Here is a 10,909-nt window from a genome sequence, read left to right on the forward strand (position 1 = left end):
ACGTGAATGCGTCTGCATAACAGGGTGGGGCAACTCCACCTCGGTTGAGGAAAGACGGCGAGGTCTCCACTACCTCAAAAAGAGCTCGGGGAGGAAAAGAGGCGAGGCCACCCTGGGGATGCGCAAGGTTGGCCCAGACTGACCCCTAGCGGCAGTACAGGCGCCCAAACGGCTTCCCGGATCCAAGATGGCGGGTATGAGGGCCGGAGCTGGAGCCCGGCGGAGATCACGTGTCTAGGGCGGGGCCTGCGCCAAGGGGCGGGGCGGCGCTCCAGGCCGAGCGGGAGGTCCGGGCTGCTGGCGCTCGCTGTTGGCTGATCTGGTCGCCGCTGCGGTGGCGGGGCTGCGCGGCCGGGGTCGAATCCGATCGGGAGCCATGAGCATGGACAAGGCCGAACTATGCGGGTCTCTGCTCACCTGGGTAGGTCGGGGGCGGGGCCACGGACAGGTGTACGCCTGCTCTTCTCACCCGGGAGCCCCGAACTTGGCTCTGTCCACCCCTCCGTCCTGGGGCTGGGAGGAGGCAGGGGTCGTCGGCCTGCTAGGCAGTTGGACTCTGGCCTGAGCACCTGCCCCGTCACGTGGCAGTTTTGCTGGAAAGAACAGGTGAGGCCACGCCCCTTTGTGGCTGGGTCTTGTGGAGGGGGAGGGCACAGGTGAGCTGGTCTGGTCACGTGGTACCTATGGGGACCAGGTGACTTGTGTTTCTGCCCTCGCTTGGTCGCGCGGAGTTTGTTGGGCAGAGGTAGAGTGAGGCCACGCCCCCTCTGGTCGGTCCAGGTGAGCAGAGGCCACACCCCCACGGGGCTGGCTTGCTGGAGCAACTGGCCAGCAACTTCCGCCCAACCCTGTGAGGGTCCTGCTGACCAGAAGAGTCTGAGAAAGGGGCGTGGTTCCTTGGTCCCCGCCCCTGATTCTCCTTGTTGCACTTTCCTCTCCTCCCTCAGCTTCAGACATTCAATGTCCCGCCCCCCTGTACCAGCCCCCAGGACCTGAGCAGTGGCCTGGCAGTAGCCTTTGTGCTGAACCAGATGTGAGTGGGGCTGAGGGGGAGGGTCCCAGAGGAGTCCTCCAGCAGCTCATCCCACCTTCTCACCCCCAGAGACCCTTCCTGGTTCAACGAAGCGTGGCTCCAGGGCATTTCAGAGGACCCAGGTCCCAACCGGAGGCTGAAGGTGACAGGTGGACTCAGGAATGGGGGACAGACTGGTGAAGAGTTGATCAGGGACCGGTCAGTTAGACATATCCTGGGTGATGAACAGACAGACCTGGACAGGAAGAGGGACAGATGTATGGGGACTAGCTAACTATGTATTTTTTCCTTCATTCTTGTATTAAGCAGGCCTGGGTGTGCAGCAAGGAGTAACACAGACAAAAAACTGCATACACAAGCATTAACATTGACTTCTAATAGCAGTTAGCTCTATGAAGCCAATAAAAGCTGGGTCGTGTGAGAGAGCCAACTGGGAGTGGGTGGGTGGTTACTCTAGATGGGCTGATCTCCAACGTGAGATTTGGAGGAACGGGATTCCAGACCCCAGGAACAGCAAATGGAAAGGCCTTCAGTTGGGAATAAGCTTGGTGTGATCGAGGAATGGATGGCAGGGAGGTTAGAACAGAAAGCAGGGGTGTAAGAATGGTAGATGAGGTCATCAGGGACCTGGCAGGCTGGAGCAGGGAGGTAGATTCTATTTTAAGCAGTGTAAAGTCAAGAAAGGATTTAGTAGAGGAAAGACACAAACCTGGCTGGGGCTTTGAAAAGCTCCCCCTGGCTGTTTGTGGAGGAACGGAGGGGAAGCAGCAAGACGAAGCTGTTGTAACCATCCGTGTGAGAGAAGATGATGGTTAGGGTCAAAGGGTAGTGGGGCAGGTGGTGAGAAGTGACTGGATCTCTGGTATACGTAAATAATATGGGAAGGTGGAGAAGAGCAGGCAATTGGACAGGTCAATCCTAGGAGGGAGGACATTCAGACAGAGAATGGGGCCAAATAGGATGAGATGACCAGGGATTAGGAGGTGAGGCAGAGAAGAAGAGGATGAGCTAGACAGGTTCAGGGTGGGGTCTGCCTGGCCCCTTCTGGGGGCCTTTGGGACCCTGGACACAACTCCTTGCCCCTCCCCAGGTCAGCAATCTGAAGGCGATCTTACAGAGCCTAGTGGAGTACTCCCAGGATGTGAGTAACTATAAAAGGATTTAGTGGGTTAGGTTGGGAAGAGCAGAGGAAAATCCTTGAGCCCCTGATATCCCGCCCCCCCCCCCCCCCCCATCCTCAGGTCCTGGGGCATCCCATTTTGGAGCAGCACCTTCCAGATGTGAGCCTCATTGGCGAGTTCTCAGACCCAGAAGAGCTTGGCAAGCTGCTTCAGCTGGTTCTGGGCTGTGCCATCAGTTGCGAGAAAAAGCAGGGTATGGGAGGATAGGGGTGGTCCCTAATAGGAAGACCCGAGAAAGCCCTCCTTGCCCCTCCGACCCCCGCCTCAGTCTCCCCCACCTTGACCCCCAGAGCACATCCAGAGAATCATGACACTAGAGGAATCCGTTCAGCATGTGGTGATGGAAGCCATCCAGGAGGTAGGTGGGGGTGCCCACTGTGGCAAGGAGCTTCAGGGGAGGGGACATTTCCAGGGCAGAGGCAGCTGGGCACAGGCTCTGCCCTGGTAAGGCCTGGGCTCTGTGTGGAACTCAGCTGGCCAGATTTCTCTGTCTCATGTGTCTGCCAGCTCCTCCCAGCTCGAAGTCACAACCTAACATGCTAAAAGGGCCAGGTCTCAGGAATTCCCAGGAGGTCCAGTGGTTAGGAATGAGTGCTTCCACTGCCATGGCCTGGGTTCAGTCCCTTCTCTGGATCTAGGATCCCAAATACTTCGCAGTGCAGCTGGGGGTTGGGGGGAGGAAGGACCAGGACTCCCTTTTTGTTGGATACATGGGGCAGCCTCTGGACTGGGCTTGTTTTGAAGGACGAGGATTCTTAGGCTGGATTGTAGAAACTTTGGAGGCTGCCCTCAGAGGCCCCAGCTCATCTCCGTGTTCTCCCACTGCCCTCTCCCCTCGCTCCAGCTCATGACCAAAGACACCTCTGACTCCCTGTCTCCAGAAACATATGGGAACTTTGATAGCCAGGTAAGGGGTGGGGACCTTGTTAAAGTCCACCCCTATTACTGATTTTTCCAGGGCTGCCTAAGGAGGAGGGGCTTGACCTTAAGCCTGTAAACCACTCCCATCCCCCAGGATCCTAGTCTCTTGCCAGGTCCCCAGGGCTCCTGAGTTGCCTTTCCTCCAGTCCCCTCAGGTCCCAGCTCTCTCTTAGATCCTGAGGGTTTCTCAGCTCCCTCCTCTCTGTCCCTGGAGATCCCAGCCTCCCTTTCCACATCCTCCCCTGGATCCCTGAGTTTTTTGCTTCCCCCCGTCTCTCCACTCCTTTCATTAGTCCCGCAGGTACTACTTCCTGAGTGAGGAGGCTGATGAGGGGGACGAGCTGCGGCAACGCTGTTTGGATCTGGAGCGGCAGGTGGGGCCGAGATGGGGGTTCTCAGGTTCTCCCAGGGTAGGGTCGCCCGCACAGCCTCCCCTCCCAGCTCCAGCTTATCTGTATGCCCTGCCCGCAGCTGGTTCTCCTGTCAGAGGAGAAGCAGAGCCTGGCTCAGGAAAATGCGGTTCTAAGGGAGCGGGTGGGCCGGCCGGAGGATGAGGGTGCCAGCGGCCTCACTGCCAAGAAGCTGCTGCTGCTGCAGACCCAGTTGGAGCAGCTGCAGGAAGAGAACTTCAGGTATGGCCAGGCGGGGACAGGGCCAGCAGACCAGGGGCCTGGGGCAGGTACAGTCCCTTCACGTGACGCTTCCGCGGTCCCCCAGGCTGGAGAGTGGCAGGGAGGACGAGCGCATGCGCTGTGTGGAGCTGGAGCGGGAGGTCACCGAGCTGCAGCAGCGGAACCAAGCGCTGACCAGCCTGGCCCAGGAGGCGCAGGCTCTGAAGGATGAGATGGATGAGCTTCGGTGAGTGGCAGGTCCCCACTGCCAGATTGCCCCTCTGACGTCATTGTACCTCTGTAACCCCCAAATTCCTAGTGAGCCCTCACAATGCCTCATAGACTCTAAAGTACTGTCCTGAACCCTGAGACACTATCCTGGAACCCATCATGTCCTCTGGAGAACACCAAAGTCCCTGGATCCATGGTGGGCCCCCCAGGGCCCCACGATGCAATAACTTTGCCCCTGGTGACACCTCTGACCCCCCCATGACATGACTGACTGCCCCTTCTTATGATGCCACAGCATCCCTGAAACCTCAAAGTGCATTGTGGGCCCCCATAGTACCCACCCCTGAACCTCAGTGTGCCTTCTGTAGCCTCAAAGAGCTCTCTTGTGATCCCCGTGACACCCCTGTAATGTTAAAAGTTCCTAGTGAGCCCCTACCATACCTTCAAGAACCCCAAATTGCTGTGCCTCAAAGATCCCCCATGACCCTTCTATGGCCCCCACACCCACAATGCCCTTATTGGCCCCACAGCCAACTCATGACCCCATAGTGTCCAAGGGGTCTCCTCAGACCCTCTGGGCCCCATCATTCCTTCTTAACTCCAGTCATTTTGTGTCCCCCAGAAAACCCCTGATTTTGATCTTGGGCTAACCATTGATGTTTGGGGCTTCCCAGGTGGCTCAATCTGCCTGCCAATGTGGGAGACACATGAGATGCGGGTTCCATCCCTAGGTCGGGAAGATCCCCTGGAGAAGGAAATGGCATCCCACTCCAGTATTCTTGCCTAGAAAAATCGCATGGACAGAGGATCCATGGGGTCCCAAAGAGTCAGACACGACTGAGCCACCAAGCACGAACACAACCATTTATGTTTAGGTCTTCCTTTATGCTCCCTAATGATCCCCCAACATCACCAGTCCCTGCTGACCCCTGACCTTCGTGACCCAAATGCCCAAGGCTGACATGCCCAAGGCTGACCTGACACCTTCCCTTGCCCTGAGGGCCTCGCATCCAAGCTGAACCCTTGACCGCAGACCCCCACCTCCTCTTCCCACTTGCCCCGGCCCCCAGGCAGTCCTCCGAGCGCGCCGGGCAGCTGGAAGCCACGCTGAACAGCTGCAGGCGCCGCCTGGGCGAGCTGCGGGAGCTTCGAAGGCAGGTGCGGCAGCTGGAGGAGTGCAACGCCAGCCACGCGGAGCGCACGCGACAGCTGGAGGAAGAACTGCGCCGGGCCGGATCCCTGCGTGCCCAGCTTGAGGCGCAGCGGCGACAGGTGCGGGTGGGAGCCTGGACCCGGATTGGGGTGGGGGCTCCTCTTGCCTGGCTACTGACTTTGGCCTTCCCTCAGCGAGGTGCTGAGCCCTTCCACCCAGAGCCCGCCCCCTCGTTTACATAGAGGCCACACCCTCTAGACAGGCCCGCCCTGCCCTAGCTTTGCAAGCCCCGCCTCTTCCAAGTTTCTTTCTGCAGGTCCCTCTGGCCCCACCCTTTCACCTTGTGCTCAGTCCCTGTCCCTCCCTCCCACCCTATAGTCCTCTCCCCTCGCCTCTGTTCAGGTTCAGGAACTGCAGGGCCAACGGCAAGAGGAGGCCATGAAGGCTGAGAAATGGCTATTCGAGTGCCGCAATCTGGAGGAAAAGTATGAGTCGGTGGCAAAGGAGAAGGAGGTGAGGCTGAGGTGCTACTGCCCAAGCCCTACCCTGCCCATCAAGGCAAAGCCCATTTCCCAGGAGGCCGATCCTGCCTCAAGTGGCCTGTTGCACCCTGTCCCTCCAGCGGCTGTTGGCAGAGCGGGACTCCCTGAGGGAGGCCAATGAGGAGCTGCGCTGCGCCCAGATGCAGCCTCGGGGGCTGGCCCAGGCCGGTGAGTTGGAGGTTCATCCCAGGGTCTGGGAGAGCGCTGGCCTGGAGCCTCACCGGGCCACATGTGCTGTTAGGGCAAGCATAAAAGGCAGTGCCCAGGGCTTGTCTAGTTTGGGGTCGCAGAGCAAGGCCATGCTGGAGGGAGTCTCAAGTGGAAATAGGTGATATGGGCCAGTGGAAAGCAGCAAGAGCTGTCCTTTGGGGCTCTGAGGGGGCGAGCAAAGGCAAACTCAGGCCAAATGTCATGGCTCCCTTTCAAGCTGGGTGTGGGGTTTGTGTTAAGTCAGGCATTGGCCAAACTTGAGTCCCCAAAGATGCTTCTTCAAAGAGGATCCTAGGGATGGGGACAGGAACTGTGGCGCCACCTGAAGACTTTTCTCACATTCTCCAGACCCCTCACTGGATCCCACCTCACCGGCTGTGGGAAACTTAGCAGCCGAGATCCTACCTGCAGAGCTCAGGTATCCAGGGGTCAGTCACTCAGAGCTCTGGTCCCACTGGAGCCTGCCAGTTCCCACCCTCAACCCCATCCCCAGAGCAGGTACTTACCACTAGCCAGACCTACTCAGCTTGGTTCCCAAGACCTAGCTGGGCTTTTTTCCCCCCACCCTATGGACTGTAGTCCACCAGGCTTCTCCATCCATGGAATTCTCCAGGCAAGAATACTGGAATCGGTTGCCATTCCCTTCTCCAGGGGAATCTTCCTGACCCAGGGATCCAACCCAGGTCTCCTACATTGCAGGCAGATTCTTTACCATCTGAGCCACCACGGAAGTCCTTTTATGCTCACCCACTTCTAATTCTGTTTTCACCTGGCTGGGACTCTAGCCCTGTTGGTGGCTCACCCGACCTCTTTGGGATTTACCCTCAGTGCACCAGTTAGGTCCAACTCATCTGTGTCCACTGCCCAGGCAAAAATCCTTTGCCCAGCGTCCCCCGCATCAGGTTCTGCCCCCAGGACACAGCCCTGTTCTCAGTGTATTCCCCGCTGGGATCAGTGTCCTGTGTCCTGCCCACATCAACTCCCAGTCCAGCGTTTCTCTTTGCAGTGTTTTCCTTTCCCTGAGCCCCATCTCAGTGTAGCCCTGCCCTGCCCAGATCACCCCTAGACCCTGCTCATGGCTCCGCCCACTTTGCCCCACCCCACCAGCGCCCCGCCCACCCACTCCACGGCCCAGTCCCAGGTACTCTAACCCTACCCCAGGGTCTGACTGGGCCCTTCCCCTGGCCTCTGTCCCTCTCCCGGCCCCGTCGCCCAGTTTCCCTGCCGGAGCCCTGTAGGCCTGAGTGGTGACCCATCCCCAGCCCTGCTCCCTCCTTCCCGGTCCGCAGGGAAACACTCCTGCGACTTCAATTGGAGAACAAGCGGCTGTGCCAGCAGGAGGCAGACGACAGGGAACGGCAGGAGGAGCTGCAGCGCCACCTGGAGGAGGCCAACCGTGCGCGCCATGGCCTGGAGACGCAGCACCGGTGAGGACCCACCCTGCGAAGGGGGGCCTCCCGAGTAAGCTTGGAGGGGGCGTGAGGGAGGGCGCAGGCACTGAGCGGGGCCCCCACCTCCGCAGGCTGAACCAGCAGCAGCTGTCGGAGCTGAGGGCCCAAGTGGAGGACCTTCAGAAGGCCCTGCAGGAGCAGGACGTGAGTGCCCACCTCCTCCCTGCCTGGCCCTGCCCTGTGCCCCCACTAACCCTGCTTTCTCTCCCCACTGCTGCCTGATGCCCCGTGCAGTCCATAGTAAGTACCTTGGGCTCAGAGTGCCACTCCTGACCCTCACCCTCCGAGAAGGTTGGGACCTCTGGACACCTCATCCCCACACTCACCCAGCGCCTCTTCTCTCCTCCCAGTCAATCCTGCTGAAGAGGAAGCTGGAGGAACATCTGTGAGTCGGGTGGGGGGAAAGATTGGGGCAAAGGTGTAGGGGATGGATCTGGTGTCTATGGGGAGTTGTTTATGAGGCCAGGGGGTCAGCTCACCCGGGGTCTTATGGACCAAAGGAAGGTGTATGGACTATTTTGGGGGAACAATTGGGAGTCAGGGAATTTCAGCAAGGTTGTGTGACACAGTGGTAGTCACCTTTTATTACTTTTTTGCATTTCTAAAAAAAGATAAACTTCCCCCCCCCCCCCCCCCCCATTTTTGGCAACACAGCTCAGCTTGTGGGATCTTAGTTCCCCAGCTAGGGATAAAACCTGGGCCCACAGCTGTGAAAGCTCCAAGTCCTAACCACTGGACCACTAGGGAATTCCCAAAAAATATAGTTCTTTATTAAAAAGAACTTTCTTAAGTAAATAAAGAAACTATTTTAATTAGCTATCACAATTATAGTTTAAAAACCAAAAGTTATACCAAGTTATACAGAAATAGAGGGTAAACATCTCAGTCTTCCCTTATTAACTCAGTTTCTGCCCCATTCCACCCCCATTCCTATTAGTTCATTATGGAAATTTTTCTATAATTTTTAAAGCAAATTCAAATGAATATGAATATAGATTTTTACTCTCATTCCTTATTTACACAAAAGGTAGTATAATATGTACACTTTGCTTTCCCTACTTAACTAGTTAACTGGGGAAATTTCTTCTTATGAATAAATAAAGGGAGACCTTATTATTAATTTCTTGATATAGCAGTCTTTATCAATGGGGGTTCCATGGGGAAACTGGACCTTACAGAAGATGATTTTCATGACTATTCTCTCAGTTCTGCCAAGACTAGAATGTACCTAATGCCAACCTAGAGCACAGATAGCTATTTCCTTATAGAGGATGAATACCTGGAGGCATCAGGGCGTAATTCTGTAGAATTCTGGTCCAGAAGGGCTGGCATATAGCATTTTTTTTTTTTTGTAATACCATAATTAACTCATTCTTTTAGGCATTTGCAATTTCAATCTGTGCAACAAAGTACAATCTTATATATGTATCATTTTGTTTATGTGCAAACATATCACACACACACACACAAAATGGAATGGGTGGCTCCCAGGACATATGCTTTTGTAATTTTAGTAGATATAGCCAAAGGTTCACTATTAGATGTTATACCATGTTCCAAGTCCATGATACATGATATTAGGCTCACTTAGGGGGATCTTTGGGGTTTTGCTCCAGGTGGCAGAATGCCAACTATTAGCTTATATTTCCTTTCATTAGAAGAGATTTGCATTCTAGAGAGATCCCTGGCTGCTGGGTGGAGAATGAAACTGAAGAGTTGAGAGTAGAAGGCTGGCAAGGGATGATGGTGCCTGAACTAGCATGTGGGCTGTGGAATGGAGAGAAGTGGACAGATGGAGGGAGGGCTGGTCCAGGGGCCACCTGATGAGGGTCATGTAGAGTTGCGGCTCTGATGGCTAAAGAGATGATGGTGCCGGGGCACATAGCCCCCAGGCTTGGAGTCAGGCGGAGAGGTCTGCAGGAGCACTTCTGGGAAGCAGAGAAATGGGCCCGGAACTGAGGCTGCCTCTGGCTCCCCACCTACAGGCAGAAGCTGCATGAAGCAGATCTGGAGCTGCAGCGGAAGCGCGAGTACATCGAGGAGCTGGAGCCCCCCACGGACAGCAGCAGTAAGGGGGGTGCTCAGCGGCCTGGATGGGTGAGGGGAGCCCCTAAGCTCAGCACAGAGCTTAGGGGCCACCTTGTCCCCCCAGCAGCCCGGCGTATCGAGGAACTTCAGCACAGCCTGCAAAAGAAGGACGTGGACTTACGGGCCATGGAGGAGCGATACCGCCGCTATGTGGACAGGGCGCGCCTGGTGAGGATGCTGGGTGTCCCGCTGGCGTCCTGCCCAGGCCTCTGCTTCCCACTTGGCATTCTCTGCCTCCTGTCCCCACACCTGTCCTGCCGTATCACATCGCAGACTTCTACATCATGGCGGTGGGGCCAAGGTCACCGTGACTGTGTCTTTCCCCACCCCTAGGTCATACAGAGCCTGGAGCCCAAGCAGCAGCCACCTGGGGGGGCTCCCCCGGATCTCCATGCCCTGAGGACACAGCTCCGGGAGCGGGACATCCGAATTCGGCACCTGGAGGTGGGTATCCTGACCCCCTCTCACTACCCCCAGTATATCCAGTCCCTTCACTGTTCCCTCCTTAGCAGATGGACTTTGACAAGAGTCGAAGTCAGCGGGAGCAGGAAGAAAAGCTGCTCATCAGTGCCTGGTATAATATGGTGAGTGCACCATTACCTGTCTGAAGTACTGGGAGCGTGGGGGGTGCTGGTGTCCTGGAGGCTCATCTGACCCCAGCTCTGCCCCTCCCTCCCTTCAGGGCATGGCTCTGCAGCAGCGAGCTGGGGAAGAGCGGGCCCCTGCCCATGCCCAGTCGTTCCTGGCACAGCAGCGGCTGGCCACCAATGCTCGCCGTGGACCCCTGGGACGCCTAGCAACCCTGAACCTGCGCCCTGCCGACAAGCACTGATGAATCGCAGGACCCTGCCACCTGCCCAGCTTAATCCACCCTGGATTCCCCCAACTCACAGGGGACCCAGAATTATGCCTCAGTTGGCTGCTTGAGAGCCTTGAAGTCACAGTCTCTGCCCCGTTCTCTCCCAGCTGGGACAAGAGTGTAGGAGGCAAGTGGGAGGCAAGAATGGGCCTACTCTTTTTAGCAATGTGGTTCTTATTCTTGATTTTTTTCCCTGGGGTTAGTGAGCTGCCAGGGGATAGAGTGATTTTATATTTGAGAAGAAAAATAATAAAGACTTTTAATCTGACCTGGCTGGACTCTGGGCACTGAGGGCAGGGGAGATGGTGGGCAAGGGGCTAAGATCATTGTTTTTAAGAAAAGCCTGGCTTATGTTCTTTGTTGTTGTTGTTGTGTTTTTTTTTTTTTTTTTTGGCTGAGCTGGGTCTTCATTTTGGCGCAGGCTTTCTTTAGTTGCAGCGAGTGGGAGCTATTTTTGTTGTGGAGCATGGGCTCTAGAGTGTGTGGGCTCAGTAGTTGTGGCCCAGGGGCTTAGTTGCTCTGCAGTATGTGAGATCTTAGTTCCTCAACCAGGGATCAAACCCAAGTCTCCTGAATTGCAAGGCAGATTCTTAACCACTGGACTACCAGGGAAGTCCCTCTTAGTTTTT

General features: G+C 56.2%; 1 protein-coding gene across 9 annotated transcripts; it reads left to right on the plus strand.

Annotated features, from left to right (window-relative positions):
- The first annotated feature begins 248 nt into the window (after positions 1–248).
- Positions 249–10,573, plus strand: HOOK2 (hook microtubule tethering protein 2). 9 transcript variants are annotated; one of them, XM_061150183.1, is made up of 22 exons: positions 249–421; positions 948–1,033; positions 1,103–1,175; positions 2,124–2,174; positions 2,275–2,407; positions 2,505–2,572; positions 3,059–3,121; positions 3,429–3,509; positions 3,607–3,767; positions 3,853–3,993; positions 5,048–5,249; positions 5,533–5,643; positions 5,753–5,840; positions 6,231–6,300; positions 7,172–7,309; positions 7,405–7,477; positions 7,684–7,718; positions 9,319–9,401; positions 9,486–9,589; positions 9,755–9,865; positions 9,931–10,005; positions 10,104–10,573. In XM_061150183.1, exons 1-22 carry the CDS (start codon positions 377–379, stop codon positions 10,251–10,253), a joined length of 2,142 nt encoding a protein of 713 aa, XP_061006166.1. In that variant the 5' UTR covers positions 249–376; the 3' UTR covers positions 10,254–10,573. The 9 variants fall into 9 exon arrangements, with proteins under 9 accessions (XP_061006166.1, XP_061006168.1, XP_061006167.1 ...); XM_061150185.1 differs by having other exon boundaries at positions 9,489–9,589; XM_061150184.1 differs by having other exon boundaries at positions 250–421; positions 9,934–10,005; positions 10,104–10,572.
- Positions 10,574–10,909: the final 336 nt, after the last annotated feature.

Source organism: Dama dama, chromosome 9 (genome assembly GCF_033118175.1).
Source record: "Dama dama isolate Ldn47 chromosome 9, ASM3311817v1, whole genome shotgun sequence".
NCBI lineage: Eukaryota > Metazoa > Chordata > Mammalia > Artiodactyla > Cervidae > Dama > Dama dama.